Source organism: Rhipicephalus microplus, chromosome X, assembly GCF_043290135.1.
Source record: "Rhipicephalus microplus isolate Deutch F79 chromosome X, USDA_Rmic, whole genome shotgun sequence".
Lineage (NCBI taxonomy): Eukaryota > Metazoa > Arthropoda > Arachnida > Ixodida > Ixodidae > Rhipicephalus > Rhipicephalus microplus.
In genome coordinates, this window is record NC_134710.1 from 418,154,475 (window position 1) to 418,168,302 (window position 13,828).

The window sequence follows — 13,828 nt, forward strand, 5'->3', positions numbered from 1 at the left end:
GTATTGTAAAGCAGTTTTAAATAGGAATTGTCACTTTGTATGTTAGAATAAACTTGCGCGAAGTGCAGCTGTTCAGTGTATTACGAAGAGTAAACTTGTTTGGCTGCCATCACAAATGGAATTTGTAGTATTTGGAAGTGAAATATGTGAAGCCCCGTCTACAGTTGTGAACATATAATCACTTGCATGTGAACATAGTGTAGCAAAGCATTTGCAGCCTGTGATGTGCTGCCCATGTAGCATCATCGTAACCATAATGCTACCCGTCGGGGGAAATGTTAGTGACTATGCCAAATGATTTTCAATGGACACACCGAGCCAGCGCATAATGTGTATTCCGCATTCCGTGCCATAGTGTATTCCACATTCCATTCTATAATGTATTCTTGATAAGGCAATGCAGAGTTAACATTGAATTCGCTTAACAAGTGCAGCATAGTAAACGTGTAGATGACATGCATTAATTGCTAAATTGGCACAAAAAAGTGAGCAATGATTCTATAATCCAGCAGTGTTGTTAGAATACTTGTCTAGCTAAAAAAGACACCTCATAGAAATATCATGTTACACAAACGTTCTATAACTGACACTTCTAAGTGGTGCACTTATTAAGTTCGACTTGGCGATAATGCCCACAGAAAGTACCAAAGCAATTCAACGTCAATTTTTTTCTACTAAACCATGTCTACGTTATATCAATACAAACAAGGGTGCCTTCGAAATTTGATGATCTTAGATGCAAATTTAAGTAGTTTTGATTTCTATCAATGATCATCAGTATTATTGCACAGCAGAGAACAATGGCGTAAAAACAGCGCTAGTAGTAGTGACACAGAGTGCTTGGTACCCAAGTGTACAACTCAGTGTTGCTGCTGTAAAGGCACGCTTTAGCTCACAGCAAAACTTTAATCCTGGGATTATCATACTCGCTGGAGTCACTGCCTTCCATAGACTGGTACAAGGTTGAAAGCTCGGTTAAGCTTGCCAGTGCATCTTGAAAGTGAGATTCCTCCATGGAAGACACTTGGAGAAAGTGGTGCATGTGCGCCTATAAAACAAAGCAGTGATTTATGCTCATGAGCACGGCACAGACTCCAGCCAATCTACTACAATTAGTGCCAAATTTCGCCTGCTCTCACTTATCATTTGCACATGCAGATTGATAAAAAATCGCAGCTAGTCTTTATTTTCTTATATCTTGGAATTATCTGCCAGTTATCAGAAGTACTTGAAACAAATAACTTGACAATTCTGTGCATTATTTAATTAAAGGAGCACCGACACAAAAACTCGAAGGCAAGATAGTTAGTAAGATTGATTTATGTGGAGACATACACAGCATCAATGAAATATCAAGGGAAAATGTAACCTAGAGCAGATTGAAAATGAGTTTTATGAAACATGTCGCATGACTGAACAAGATTCGGAGCCCCCTGCGATGCCTGCAACAACACGGAGATAATGTAAACAAACCCACAGTCATGAGTTCCTGTTGGCTAGTTGCTTGCTCGTGCACGAGCTGCAATTTCTTTATACTTGCCTGCGGCTTTTTACGTGCTGGCTGGAAGCGCGGTGCCCGCTCGCGCGAGGCGTTCCTGTCACGGTTTTGGGTGACCGTGTGAGCAGTTGTACTTTTACCTTGCCTCTGGTACTGCGACTGCCTAACTCAGTGCTACATAAAACAGTGTTTACAATTGAGCACTCTGAAATAAATGCCTTTAAATAAATAACCATCGTGCATTCAAGAAAACAAGTTTCCCAGTTGTAATAAACTACCTATTGCAACCAGAAAAAAAAAACCAAAATAGAAAATGTTTGAGTCAGTGCTCCTTTAATCAGCTTTGTTTCACGGAATTCCGTTCAAGTATACTCCTATCAAAGCCATTGGGTGTTATCTTCTCTATAGTGTTTGGGCTCAATGGAGTTCATTGATAATGCATAATCTATCGCATGAAATATACAGAAAAGTTGGATATAATGTCTAAACAAACATTGCAGATGCTGGTGTGCAAAAGTGGCTTCATGACATTGCTTTGTCGCTATGCAAAAACGCCAACTTTGTAAAAAAAAGCGCAGGAATTTTTTCTTTCATTGATTGATATGTGGGGTTGAACATCCCAAAACTACCATATGATTAAAAGAGATACTATAGTGGAGGGCTCCGAAAATTTTGATTACCTGGGGTTCTTTAACGTGGACTTAAATATGAGCACACGGGCCTACAACATTTCCACCTCCATCTGAATTGCAGCTGCTGCAGCCGGAATTCGATCCCGCGATCTGCGGGTCAGCAGCCGAGTACCTTAGCCACTAGAACAATGTGGTGGTGTGTGTTTTATATCAAATGTTTTTTTTCTAATCATTCTTGAGAGTGCAGATCGTAAGCAAGTGTGTTCGCCTGCAGAACATGTAATAATTGCTGGCTACAACAGTGTTGCACTAACACTTTAGGGCATATTTGCACAGCATTCGATGCATAAAACAAGCAAGTAGACGTTCAGCGCGCAGACATTAAAACTGCAAAGCATAGTTTTATGGGAGCTTGTCATCAGAAGACTGTCCCTAGCTTGAAGAATTTTACCAGTGTTTTTTCTTTTGTGCGTTTTTTAGCATGCATGCGTAAGTATACATGTGTGAATGTATATACAAGTTCATATTTGCCTTGCGATTGTACAGTTTGAGAAATCCAGACTTCAGTCGGCGCAGAACACGTTGGAAGGAGCTGGTGTTGCAAAGAGTCAGCAGGGAATGTGGTTGGCGCACTGGCGCTACTGAGCACAGGCCTGTCCTCCAGCCATCCTGGTTCCAGTGGACAAATTTGAGGCTTCCTCGCAATCTGTGTGCAAACAAAGAAGCAGACAGACAGTGTTCTCGTCAGCCGTTGTTCAAATGCAGAAGATACGGTTATAGTAGAATGCGGATGTATGCTAATGCTATGTGCTACTGCTAATACTGTAGTGCTACCTATCAGTATACAACTTCCTGACGAGACATACTAAAGCATCCAATTTTAATGCAAAATCTTCTATCGTGGTGCGCCCTTTATTCATAACAATTTAGCTATCAACAAGAGTTTTAGAGAAGAGCTGTAGGTTCAATGCAGATAATTGAGCTAGCTGGCTTGTGCTTTGCAGCATTGTATGGTCACAAGAGTTTTTGAAATATGTGACTGCACTGCTCCTTCTTGGAAAGATTTTACGATTCATCATAACTTGCCAAAATATTCCACAAAAGTAATATGTAACTGAATGTTGTGTTCTATTAACAGCGCGACAACTGCAGGAAGAGACAAAACGAACAGGAAAGAGCACAGTCAGCGATCTTGTCTGTCGTTTTTGTCTCTGCCTTAAGTTCTCACACTGAAACTAGAACACAACCACGATAAACCAATTCGCCCAAATGAAGATCTTGTTGTAAACTGAACGCATTGCATAATGGATACAAACAGATACTTCATTTGATGTTCAACATAACTCGGTAAAAGATCCGGACTTGCCTGTCAAGGTTCCTGCGCATGTCAGCCATGCAGATGTCTCCTCTTGCCAGAAGGGCACATGATAGCATAGTTCCTTTCTTGATATCACACTCCACTAGCTGGTGGTTCGGACTAAGGGAATCCGTGAACATCTGGTCCAGTCTGAGGGTAAAAAAACACGCCGCGCTATCGATACGATTTTATCTTTTTTTGAAGACATCAAACAGTAAGCGCAACATATGTTGAACAGCTGCTACAAAGTCTTTAGGACGGCTTGTTTACAAAAAAACCATGGGATATAGTTCAATATTGATGACCTTACAACAGAAATTATACCGTTCGACATCATTAACCGGACAGCTGCATAGGCGTTTCTAGTGAAAAATGCGTCCCATCAAGCTCTGATTTTCGATGGCACTTTTTCAAGCCTTGCGCTGCCAAGAATGACCTACATCGCATATGACCGCAACATTATAAAATATGTCTGGCAGAATGCTCTTGTAAATATGCCTAGAATTCATCATTCATGTAAACACAAATATAACCTTTTTATCGGGCTCCCTGCCTACCAGTAAACTAATGCAAGGCTCACCTGCGAGCTGGAAGGTTCAAATCAAAAAGTGTGTGGAGGGGTGTGATGCTGGACACCAGGAATTGCAGCTTGGGATAGGGTACCAGATTGGTGAAAACGTCGTTCATGTCCACATTGAAGGAGCCCGGAAAGCGTGCCGAACTGCAAATGCAGGTGATGCCATAATAAAGCTTAGACTGTATAAAACTCATGGTTTTAGACACTGTAGTATCAGCGTCAAATAAAATTCTAATAGCGAAAAGCCTTCGTGATGGTATATTGCACGCCATCCACTAATCACAATGGGCAGGCACGCATAAGAGGTCTGTAGTATGGAACCATATTTTTGTATGAGCACTGCATCGATTTGAAACAAGTGCGCTTGCATCAGTTGACCTTGTACCATTGTGCATATGGGTGATTTTTTTTTTGCCTGCCAATAGCGTCACTCAATGTAAAGAAGCGTTTGAGTTAGGTACTGCACAGTGCTGTCAGCGGTTTTTTAGTGCAAGGAAAATGACGGAGTGACAGGAGCAGTGCCACTGCATCAAATTTTGCCACAACTTGGGCGAGAGCCAAGTGCAAACCATTCGAACGATCAATGCGGCCTTCTTCGACAACACTATGTGCTGCACACATATTATAGAGTGGTACAACTGCTTTATAAATGGCTACGCAGCAGTAAAGAGCAAGCCATGATATGGTTGGCTATCAACATGCTGAAATGGCCAGCTCATTGCCGAAGCGATGCGGAACTTTCGCGTTACTATCCGGAAAATTGCGGAAGAGGCGGGCATTATTACTTTTTCTGCAAATTCCATTATGACCGAAGATTTACCCATGAAGAGAGTTGAGGCGAAATTGACGCTGAAACTGCTCATGGTCGAGCAAAAGCAACTTCATGAAGTCTCAAAGGACATTCTGAAATTCACGAGCACTGACACCAGCTTTATGAACACTATTATCACTGGTGACGAGTTTTGGCTGTATGGGCACGACCCGAAAACCAAATCCCAATAGTCACATAGAAAGCATTCTATCTCACCAAAACCAGACCCGCCAAGTGCGCCGCAACTTTGAAGTGATGATAAGTGTATGCATTGACTCTCATACTGTGGTAAAACACGAGTACGCACCACAAGGTCAAACAATCACCAAAGAGTACTACATAGATGTTCTCTGTAGCCTACGTGGTCCTGTGCAGCCCAAAAGACCTGAGTTGTGGTCAACAGAAGACTGGCGCCTCCATCACGACAACGCTGCTGCACATTCTTCACATATTGCTCAGACTTTTTTTGGCGAAAAGTCAAACTGCTGTAGTTCAACAGGCTGCTTACTCTCCTGATATGGCCCACTGCGACTTCTGGCTGTTTCTGAAGCTCAAGAGGACATTGAGAGGACAGCGATTTCAGACAAAAGAGAACATTATGGTTGCTAAACAGCTGAGCTAAACTTCATTCCGCAAGAAGCCTTCTCAGAATGCCTCCAACAATAACAGCACCATAGGGAGAAGTGTGGAGCCCAAAGGGGACTACTTTGAGAGTGGTAGGTGTGACAGCACCGCTGTGAGCAGTGTATAAAGTACAAAGGGAACTACTTTGAACGAGATCAGTTATCTAAGTGTACATATATGCCAGTTTTTTTTCTTCCACCAAAGGTCAGATACTTTTCTAACAGACGTCGCATATGCATGGTATAACTGTCAGTTCAAGCGCGCGAATAAACAGAAATGAAGAGAGGACAGGATGACTCGTATATGCGTGGAGCTGCCAGGCAGGATGCATACGCCTTTGAATCGTGATAACTGGACGGCTTGCACTACTATCACAAAGGCTTGTCACTGATCGGGTTTCATTTGACGCTGACCATACATATGAAGTAACCTTTGCACAAGATTTGGAATCTAAAGCATGAATAAGAAACAAATCAGCTGACTAGGTGGAGCACAAAGGCTACTCAAACAACAGTGCTGACTTACAAAGTTTATTCATCAACACTGCGGAATATATATTTACGAAGTTCTAAGCAAAAGTAAGAAACAACAATACGGAATGATAAAAACTGATACAAAAACAAACTATTGCCTTCGTCACTCTTTGGTTTTTTACTCATGAAGGTGATAGTTTGTTCTTTTTGTCATTATGACTTCTTTCTTTCGTTTAGCACTGCACAAATATACAGGGTGTCCCACATAACTTGAGCCAGGAATTTGAAAGTGAAAGGCACTTAGGAGGCGAATTGAACCAAACGCATACTACTCGCCCTACCCTGTAGGTGCTCGGGCTTATTTTCATTTCCCACAACACTAATTCTAAATTAGTTATTTCTTTAAACTATGCGCTGGAAATCCAAAATATGAGCACTGAGATGTAGAGCCCTTTCAGCAACCACCGACTAAACTGTTTCCTGTATGATATGTCTCGCGCTGTTATTTTTTCCGCGCTGTAAAAAAAGCCCGCGAAATGTAAAAAGAAGCCGCGGTGTGACGGACTACGAACTTACCGCTATAGTGCCGCTGTAGGCTTTCATTACAACGCGGAAAAAAACAACAGAGAGACGCATCGCACAGGAAACAAATTAGTCGGTGGTTTCTGAAAGTGCTGTCACACAGAGTTCATATTTTGGGTTTTCAGCCCATATAAAAAACTTGGTAATTAGAAATTTTAAATATTTATTATAGGAAGAAATCAAAAATAGCCTGAGACAGGCTAGTGCGAGTAGCACGCGTTTGGTTCAAGTCGCCATTGAAGTATCTTTTATTTTCAAATTCTAGGCTCAAGTTATGTGGGGTACCCTGTATATCGTACGATGCTGATGAATAAGCTTTGTTTTAGGCCTGCGCTGTTAAGTCCTCTTTTTTCTTGCACTCCGTCTTTTGGGTCTGTTGGTTTTCGATATGTAGTACCAACATGCCCAAGCATTCTCTTTAGATGAATAAAAATTCTTTAACATGCGACTACACCATTGCAAAGCCTGTGGCTTTGCCGTGATTGCATTTTTAGCAAATTTGTTAATACTTGATGATATCAAATTTACTCAGTGAAGCTTAATTCCACGTGGCTTTCAATGCATCGACTATATGGTAATCATATACAAACATATAAATCAAACAATATATCTCTGTACACAAAACATACAAAGGAGATTCTAATCGTGTAGATGACAAGAAACACAGACTAGCACACCTGTGTTTCTTCTCTCCTGTGACAGTCATGTTGATGGTAATAACATATAAGGCCAGCAAGAGGTCATGCGCGCCTAACAGACGAAACACATTGCATGCAAATGGATGAAAAGTTTTCATTGTCGCAGTTCAACAGCGAAGTAGGCATTTGAATTGGTGATGATCTAGAATCGAGATGTGAAGCTTCATTTCTGTTTAGGATTTGACAGCCACAATGCTGTGCTACTTCAATGAGTGGGATGGCCTGTCAGCAAAGAATTTTCGGAAACAGTACCAGTGGATAATCGTTCGGCGATAATACCTGGACTATTAAACAGGTTTTTTTTCAGGTACGCTTTGTTGTGAGCCATTCCGCACTCGGCAATTGAAAGACAGCTCTTAGTGTTTTGTGTCACACTTGCGAAATTGTACAAAATTGCTGCATTGTATAGACAGATACCATCTATCCTGCAGCATCACCCACCATTTTGCCACTGCATTGTCAGTCCTGCCTGGGCAACGATACCTCCGCCTACTATTTTATGCACGTGTTCATATTCACAGGAGAGTTACAAACAAGTACCACCTCTCTGCATCAGCTTTTAAGGCCTCGGCATCATTTAAAGAACCTCTGGAACACCTGTTAGAGTAATCACCTAATGGATTTTTAAAAGAGCCTATTGCCTCACGTATTGGCATTCACAAAAACATTCAGAGTCTGTCACGCACGAGGAGAGATACAAGAATTAGTCACACGCTTCAGGTGCTTTCTCTCTCCTTTCTGTGCTAGCGAGTGTGCAGAGAGCTACGCTAGAAGGGGTAGGACAAAAAGGCAAAGATGCTTTCATCAGCACATGTCATGACATTGAGCACTTTTTTTATAGTGCGACTTGCATTCGATGTGAACGCGATGATGCACACAAGCATGTGCTAACACTTTACGGCGACCACAGTAACTACGCTGCTTACAATGCTCAAATCAACAATAGTCGGGACATTCAATTATTGGCCCAGTGACTTTGTTCTACGTCATCCTTTGTTCAGAGGAGACAGAACAATTTCTAGCTAATTGAAGAATTGTAACTGCGAAGCTGCATGGGGTGTTATATGTTGTGCTCACGTGTTCGAAAAAGCCTTGGCTACTGATCGACACCACGTTGTGAACATGCTGAAAAGTGTTGCAGGGCCCCTTTGAGCATACTAGCAGTGCTTATCAAAAGAAACGATCCCCTAGACGCCTTCCAAGGAAAAGAAGCAGGCAAGAAACATTAGAGAAAATAATTATTCATACCTTGTTATATGGATCAAGACGTTCGCCACAATGTCATTCATTTTATCGTAAGGTGTCACTTTCTGTCCCAGCATGCCACTGGCACTACTTGCGATAGTCTGCTTAAAGCTCGCTGCAGCCTTGGCAACACGATCACAGATACCAATCAGTGCCTGCAATAAACCACGGTACAGACTCTAGTGCATCATCAAATGCCTTCAGCTTGCATGTGAATAAAAGTCCATTAAAAAGAGAATAGCTTGATAAGAGGAAAACCGTGCCTAAATACAAGGTATTTTAAGCAAATATTACGTCAATTAACCTTCGCAGTCAAGACAAAAAACGCTAGTGCTGGCTTTTCGTTTTTATTGACACCACTTAACCTAATGTGTTTTGACAAGGTATAAACGCAGCAATAAACTCTTATAAGGTGAACGAAAAATATTCAGCAAAGAACATCAACAGAGTATACTTTAAAAAATGACATTTTTTTTCTAACCTCAAACTTCTTCAGATACTGAAGCAAAATTTACCTTAATATCCGAAAATTTTCTTGGCAGACTTGGGTGTTAAACACGCGTACTAAGTTGCCATATCATGATTTACTTGTACAGTTAGGTTACATTGGAAAACTGAATATTAGGACACTATGAAATAGCATCTTACAATTTAGCATTATCGATTGATAGCTGCACACTGTTACAGATTTTCTTCACAAGTTTTTACTAAGTTCAAGCACAGGCACAATCATGAGATGTCATACGTTTTGACTGGGACTATTTTTGCAAACATCTTTTTATCCCTAAACGAGTAGTTAAACCCAAATCTCTAACTTACAATATTTTCGGCCGGACAGGAAATATTCGCGAGACTTGAAATCTTCTCGAGAGCAAGTACTGTGTTATATGGTGACGTCACAACATCGTCCACAGCAGAGGGGATCACCGGTGCGCAGAATCTGGTTCAAAAAGCGTATACGAGTGCATTACATATTCTACTGACACATGTTAATGCAAGAGAACAAAAATAAAAAGAAAGAAGAGAGACAAAACGAAATAAGTCACTCTTTGAGCAACTAGACCTTTATTCGCGACTTAAGCAATTCATGCGGCACCTAGTGACAATGTAGGGAAGCTGCGTACTGAGGTTTAAACAGTCGAAGCTCCAGTCTTATACGGCAGGAGCATGGTTGGATGGTGCCACCCATGACGAAAAAACTGAACTACTAAGCAGATTTCTTCTTTCTAGGTGAGGCATCAGCGTTAACTTGTTAACTCGGATCTAATAATTGACAATTGTATCCATTGACTACCTGTTGCTGCGGTGCCCGAAATATGTAAACATATTTCGCAGAGAGGCGGTGCGCTGGTGCATTAGGCACACAACACGACCACTTGAAAGAAGGACTGACATCAAATTTACTCAAGTCAAGACTTTTGCGTCAACCAGTAGCTATCGACCCCCTAGTAGCAATTTGCGACCTAAAAAACATATGAAGTACGAGTAAACATCTGTAATATTGATTGATATATCCGCTATCGAACGCGGTTCAAAATGGGCCAAAAGCCCACCAAATTGTAGTGCTGTCAGCGCTACCTCACGGTCATGTCGAGGCTCCTGCACAGCTGATGGTGCTTTCACAAAAAATTATGACGTCACGCACGCTGGCATTTTGTCTGCTTGGAGCGCACGTGCAGTCAATCCCGCTCTGTGTCTGATGATGTAGGCTGAAGCCCTTCCACGCGTTTTCCGTCAGCTAGGTTAAGGAGCGCTGACTCATTCTTTCCCTCTCCCTTTAGCCCCAGCCTCGAGAAGGGGCCTCGTACTGCCAGTGAAACCCCACTCGTTCGCCAACACAGGATTTGCCCTGTAGCAGCTCACCGCAAAGTGAAGGGAGCAAATGCGGCTGTTCTTCACAGGTGTGCAGTTTCTCTGTCCAACGGCGTGTCTGAAGTCAACCCACTGACTGCGTAGAGGTTCGTGGTTCGGAAAAGCATGAAACGTCACGCAATTTCCGCTTTTTCTTCAGCTCGACGTGCAGGTTCTCAATGCGCAGCTGTTCCTTGACATTCTGGCATGTTTTGCCACTCTGAATGATCGTATTCAAGCTGTGGAGCACATGTCTATTCAGTCAATGTGATAAGATGAATCACACGCACGCTTCAACACAGCAAGGAGAGCCATTAGTGAGAGCATGACCGGAAGTCGGCTCCAAACACACGCAGATCGTCGACGTCATTGTTACTGGTGTATCGTCACCCAGGGTGGTATTTGTGGAATGTATCACACCAAACACGTAGCACTATAGTGTAGATGTCGCAGGGCAGTCTATTTTCTGTTTTTCTCCCTAGCTTTTCTACGCTCTTTTAAATCAAAATAAAATATCTTCGATGCGATCTATGCCAATGATATTTGGCCAAGAAAACCTATGCATACCAAGCTATCGAATGATGGGCACATCTCGATCTTGAAATTTGATGTCAGTGCTCCTTGAACAACGCCGCTCGTGCTTGCGGGGAAACTGGGGCCGACTAAAATAATATGCTCAGCGTCAACAACCTGCACCCTTCTATAAAACAGCGCGAACTGCAATCACACTGCAGAAAACTCAATAACTTCGTTAGCGACAGCGGATGCAGTGACCTCTACGAATCCGCCACGCTGCAACTCCGTAGTGCCCTCTTCATGTTATTTTGAGTTGCGAATATGCATCGGATTGATAAAAATGAGCTTTTTTTGTTTTCTATTACGAGGATGCAACGAAAGTAGGAAGTATTCTGATACAAAGCACTCCTAAAATGATTTTTCTGATGCTATTACGTTGCTGACATCTGCTATATCACGCGTGGCCAAAGGCCTGAAAGTGAGAAACCTAATGAGCACAACTGTACTAAAATTTGTCATGTTAAGTACTTACATACCTCAGCACCTTAGGAAATTCTTCGCTTAGCATTTCCAGAACAGCAGTTCCCAAGCCAGAACCAGTACCTGAAAAGAAAACCCTCCTTGCTTCACAAGTTAATAGAATCCTGGGAAAGAGGCTGAGACGAGAGCTTTACAATTGTTGCATGCCATAAAAATTCATTGATCAATGCCAACGACAGGAACCATCATATATTGGTGAAACAATAGCAAACAAATCAATTTACCATGATTTTCGAACATGACCAAACTGATCATAAACACTGGGGTGAGTGTTTGCTTCAACTTTAAAGGGCCAGTAAACAATCTTGAGGTCTAAAATGTGTTATCGAAAGAGATATGTGCACTTTTGTATGTAAACTTGCTGCCGCTACAATTTGTGAACACGTGTTATATAAGGAAATAACTGGGGTTACAAAATTTGTTTCAACTTTTTTCATATCTTTACGCGGCCTCATTACCCTTCTCTGCTAAAAGATATAGCCCGTCGTCGTGACTCCACCACTTAAGGAGTGTGACATGACGTCAGCGATACATCATTGGCATGGAGCCAACGACCGATCTGGGCATCTTCGACATGAGCATGTACCATAGTGGCATGGTAGGTAGAGCGGTGCAAGGATCACCCTTCTCCTAGCCGCAAAGTAGCAAGACGCCTCTTTATCTTGGATGATTTCCTGCTGGTAATACTGCTTCTTTCGGTGGTGTCAGGCTCTATAAAATCACATAGGGCAGCACAGGAAAATCGAACAGCAGACTTCACAGTTGAAACTGCATCACCCCAGCACCAAGGTGTCATTTCGTACGGCCAAGGCCTAATGTACGAGCTCAGAAGCATGTCAAGTAGCCCCTAACTAAGTTAGTGTCACAGCGGGTAAGAGGGTGGTTGGTCAGACAGGAAGAGGCATGGGAATCGTTTATCTAAATGGAGGATTTCTCCGGCACACAGCGCTCTAATATTTAGAAAATGTGATTGCCGTGGTCTACTGTACGAATTCGGAGCTTGTTTAAAGGATGTAAAAAAAGTTAGAGGCGGTTTAGTGGCCCTTTAAAATGAAATTGTATTTTGTTCAATTTATTCAGCACAGCAATAGGCAGCTTTGTTTTCTCGTTTGATCCATCAATTACGGGAAAACACTATCAGAATTTCACATTGCCTTTGCCTTGCAGAAGCAAGATAGTACTACAGAAAGATGAATGAGGTTAGCCATCACTCAGTATATACGTAAGTTTCTAAATGGGCATCACAGATAACAGTAAAATATTTACAGATTGAATAGTACAAAGCACCCCATTCTATGAGTAAACTAGGTGCCCACAAAGAGAGCCCGTGAAAGGCACTTACCACCTCCCAACGAGTGAAGAAGGAAAAATGTCTGTAGAGAACTACAATGTTCGGCTTCCTTCCTTAGGTATTCTGTGATTTTTCCTCGATATTTTGCGCCATACTCGTGAAAGCCAACAGCCCTGAAAGAAAAAAAAAATGCTAAGACTAAAGATGATGCCTGTGTGTAATGCTAAACCTAATTATTAAACATCCAAGACAACATTTTTATTACACAAATAGTACTTCCACTTTAAGTGCTGGTGCTTTACACATCAAAACCATATTGTAATTATGGTGCCAGCCTTAGCATAGCGCTCTAGATTGTTTTGAACTCGGAGCTTTAATTGCATGTGCACCAGCATTACCGACATTTCCACTCCTGGAAATGCAGCTGCTGTTGCTAGAGTTTAACCCATACGTTTAACAGGGCAATACTAAAGCCCTAAACCTAGCATGGCAGGTTAGTACACAACCACTCCTATAATATAGCAATGTTTTCTATTACTAAAAATATTGGCAATAAACAATGTCCCCCCCTCCCAAGAAAAAAAGTGAAGCTGAGAGTGTCTTTGCTATGTAGTAGGGCCTCCTTAAATGCACTTCTGTCAATTAGCTGTCTTATTAAAATATCAGCTTCGGTAAATAAAACAAAGTTGACCTTCGCAACGCGAAAATTTTGCATATATTTGCTGTTCGTGGGAGAAAAAATTGTATTATCTCAATAAAGTACTTTCTTTTTTTTTCGGTACAACTACAGGTTAGAAGCAGCAGTGTGTTTTTTAGTTTGTACTTAGCAATAAAATTCCTATGGATGCTGAGTGCCAGAAGCTGCAGAATCGTGATATTCACTTGTTATGTGCACATCGGTACTCATTAGTGTTTTGCTAATGCCCGCTGTCAACGGTCATGGCATTTCTTCATTACATTACCCAGTGGCCTAAAATGCTGCTAGGGTTACGAGATGGGCTATAATAGAAAACTTAGTATTACTGCCAGCCACCCAATCTTCTACTGCACACCCAAAATTAAACGCGCGAGCACTTTAACATTTACATTGGAATGCCATCGTTACAGCCAGGAACATAACCTTGTGATCTGGC

At 41.8% G+C, this 13,828-nt stretch overlaps 1 protein-coding gene across 1 annotated transcript in view; it reads right to left on the minus strand.

The window, feature by feature from the left end:
- Positions 1-886: 886 nt before the first annotated feature.
- The window catches only part of LOC142776511 (tubulin epsilon chain-like), a 44,119-nt gene continuing 31,177 nt past the window's right edge, over positions 887-13,828 (minus strand). Inside the window, exons 5-12 of the mRNA XM_075880314.1 lie at positions 12,747-12,868; positions 11,401-11,467; positions 9,317-9,437; positions 8,501-8,652; positions 4,068-4,208; positions 3,497-3,637; positions 2,662-2,836; positions 887-1,048 (exon numbers count right to left, since the gene is read on the minus strand). Of these exons, the coding sequence (XP_075736429.1) occupies positions 893-1,048; positions 2,662-2,836; positions 3,497-3,637; positions 4,068-4,208; positions 8,501-8,652; positions 9,317-9,437; positions 11,401-11,467; positions 12,747-12,868 (1,075 nt within the window). The 3' untranslated portion in view covers positions 887-892. The remainder of the gene's footprint in view (positions 1,049-2,661; positions 2,837-3,496; positions 3,638-4,067; positions 4,209-8,500; positions 8,653-9,316; positions 9,438-11,400; positions 11,468-12,746; positions 12,869-13,828) is intronic.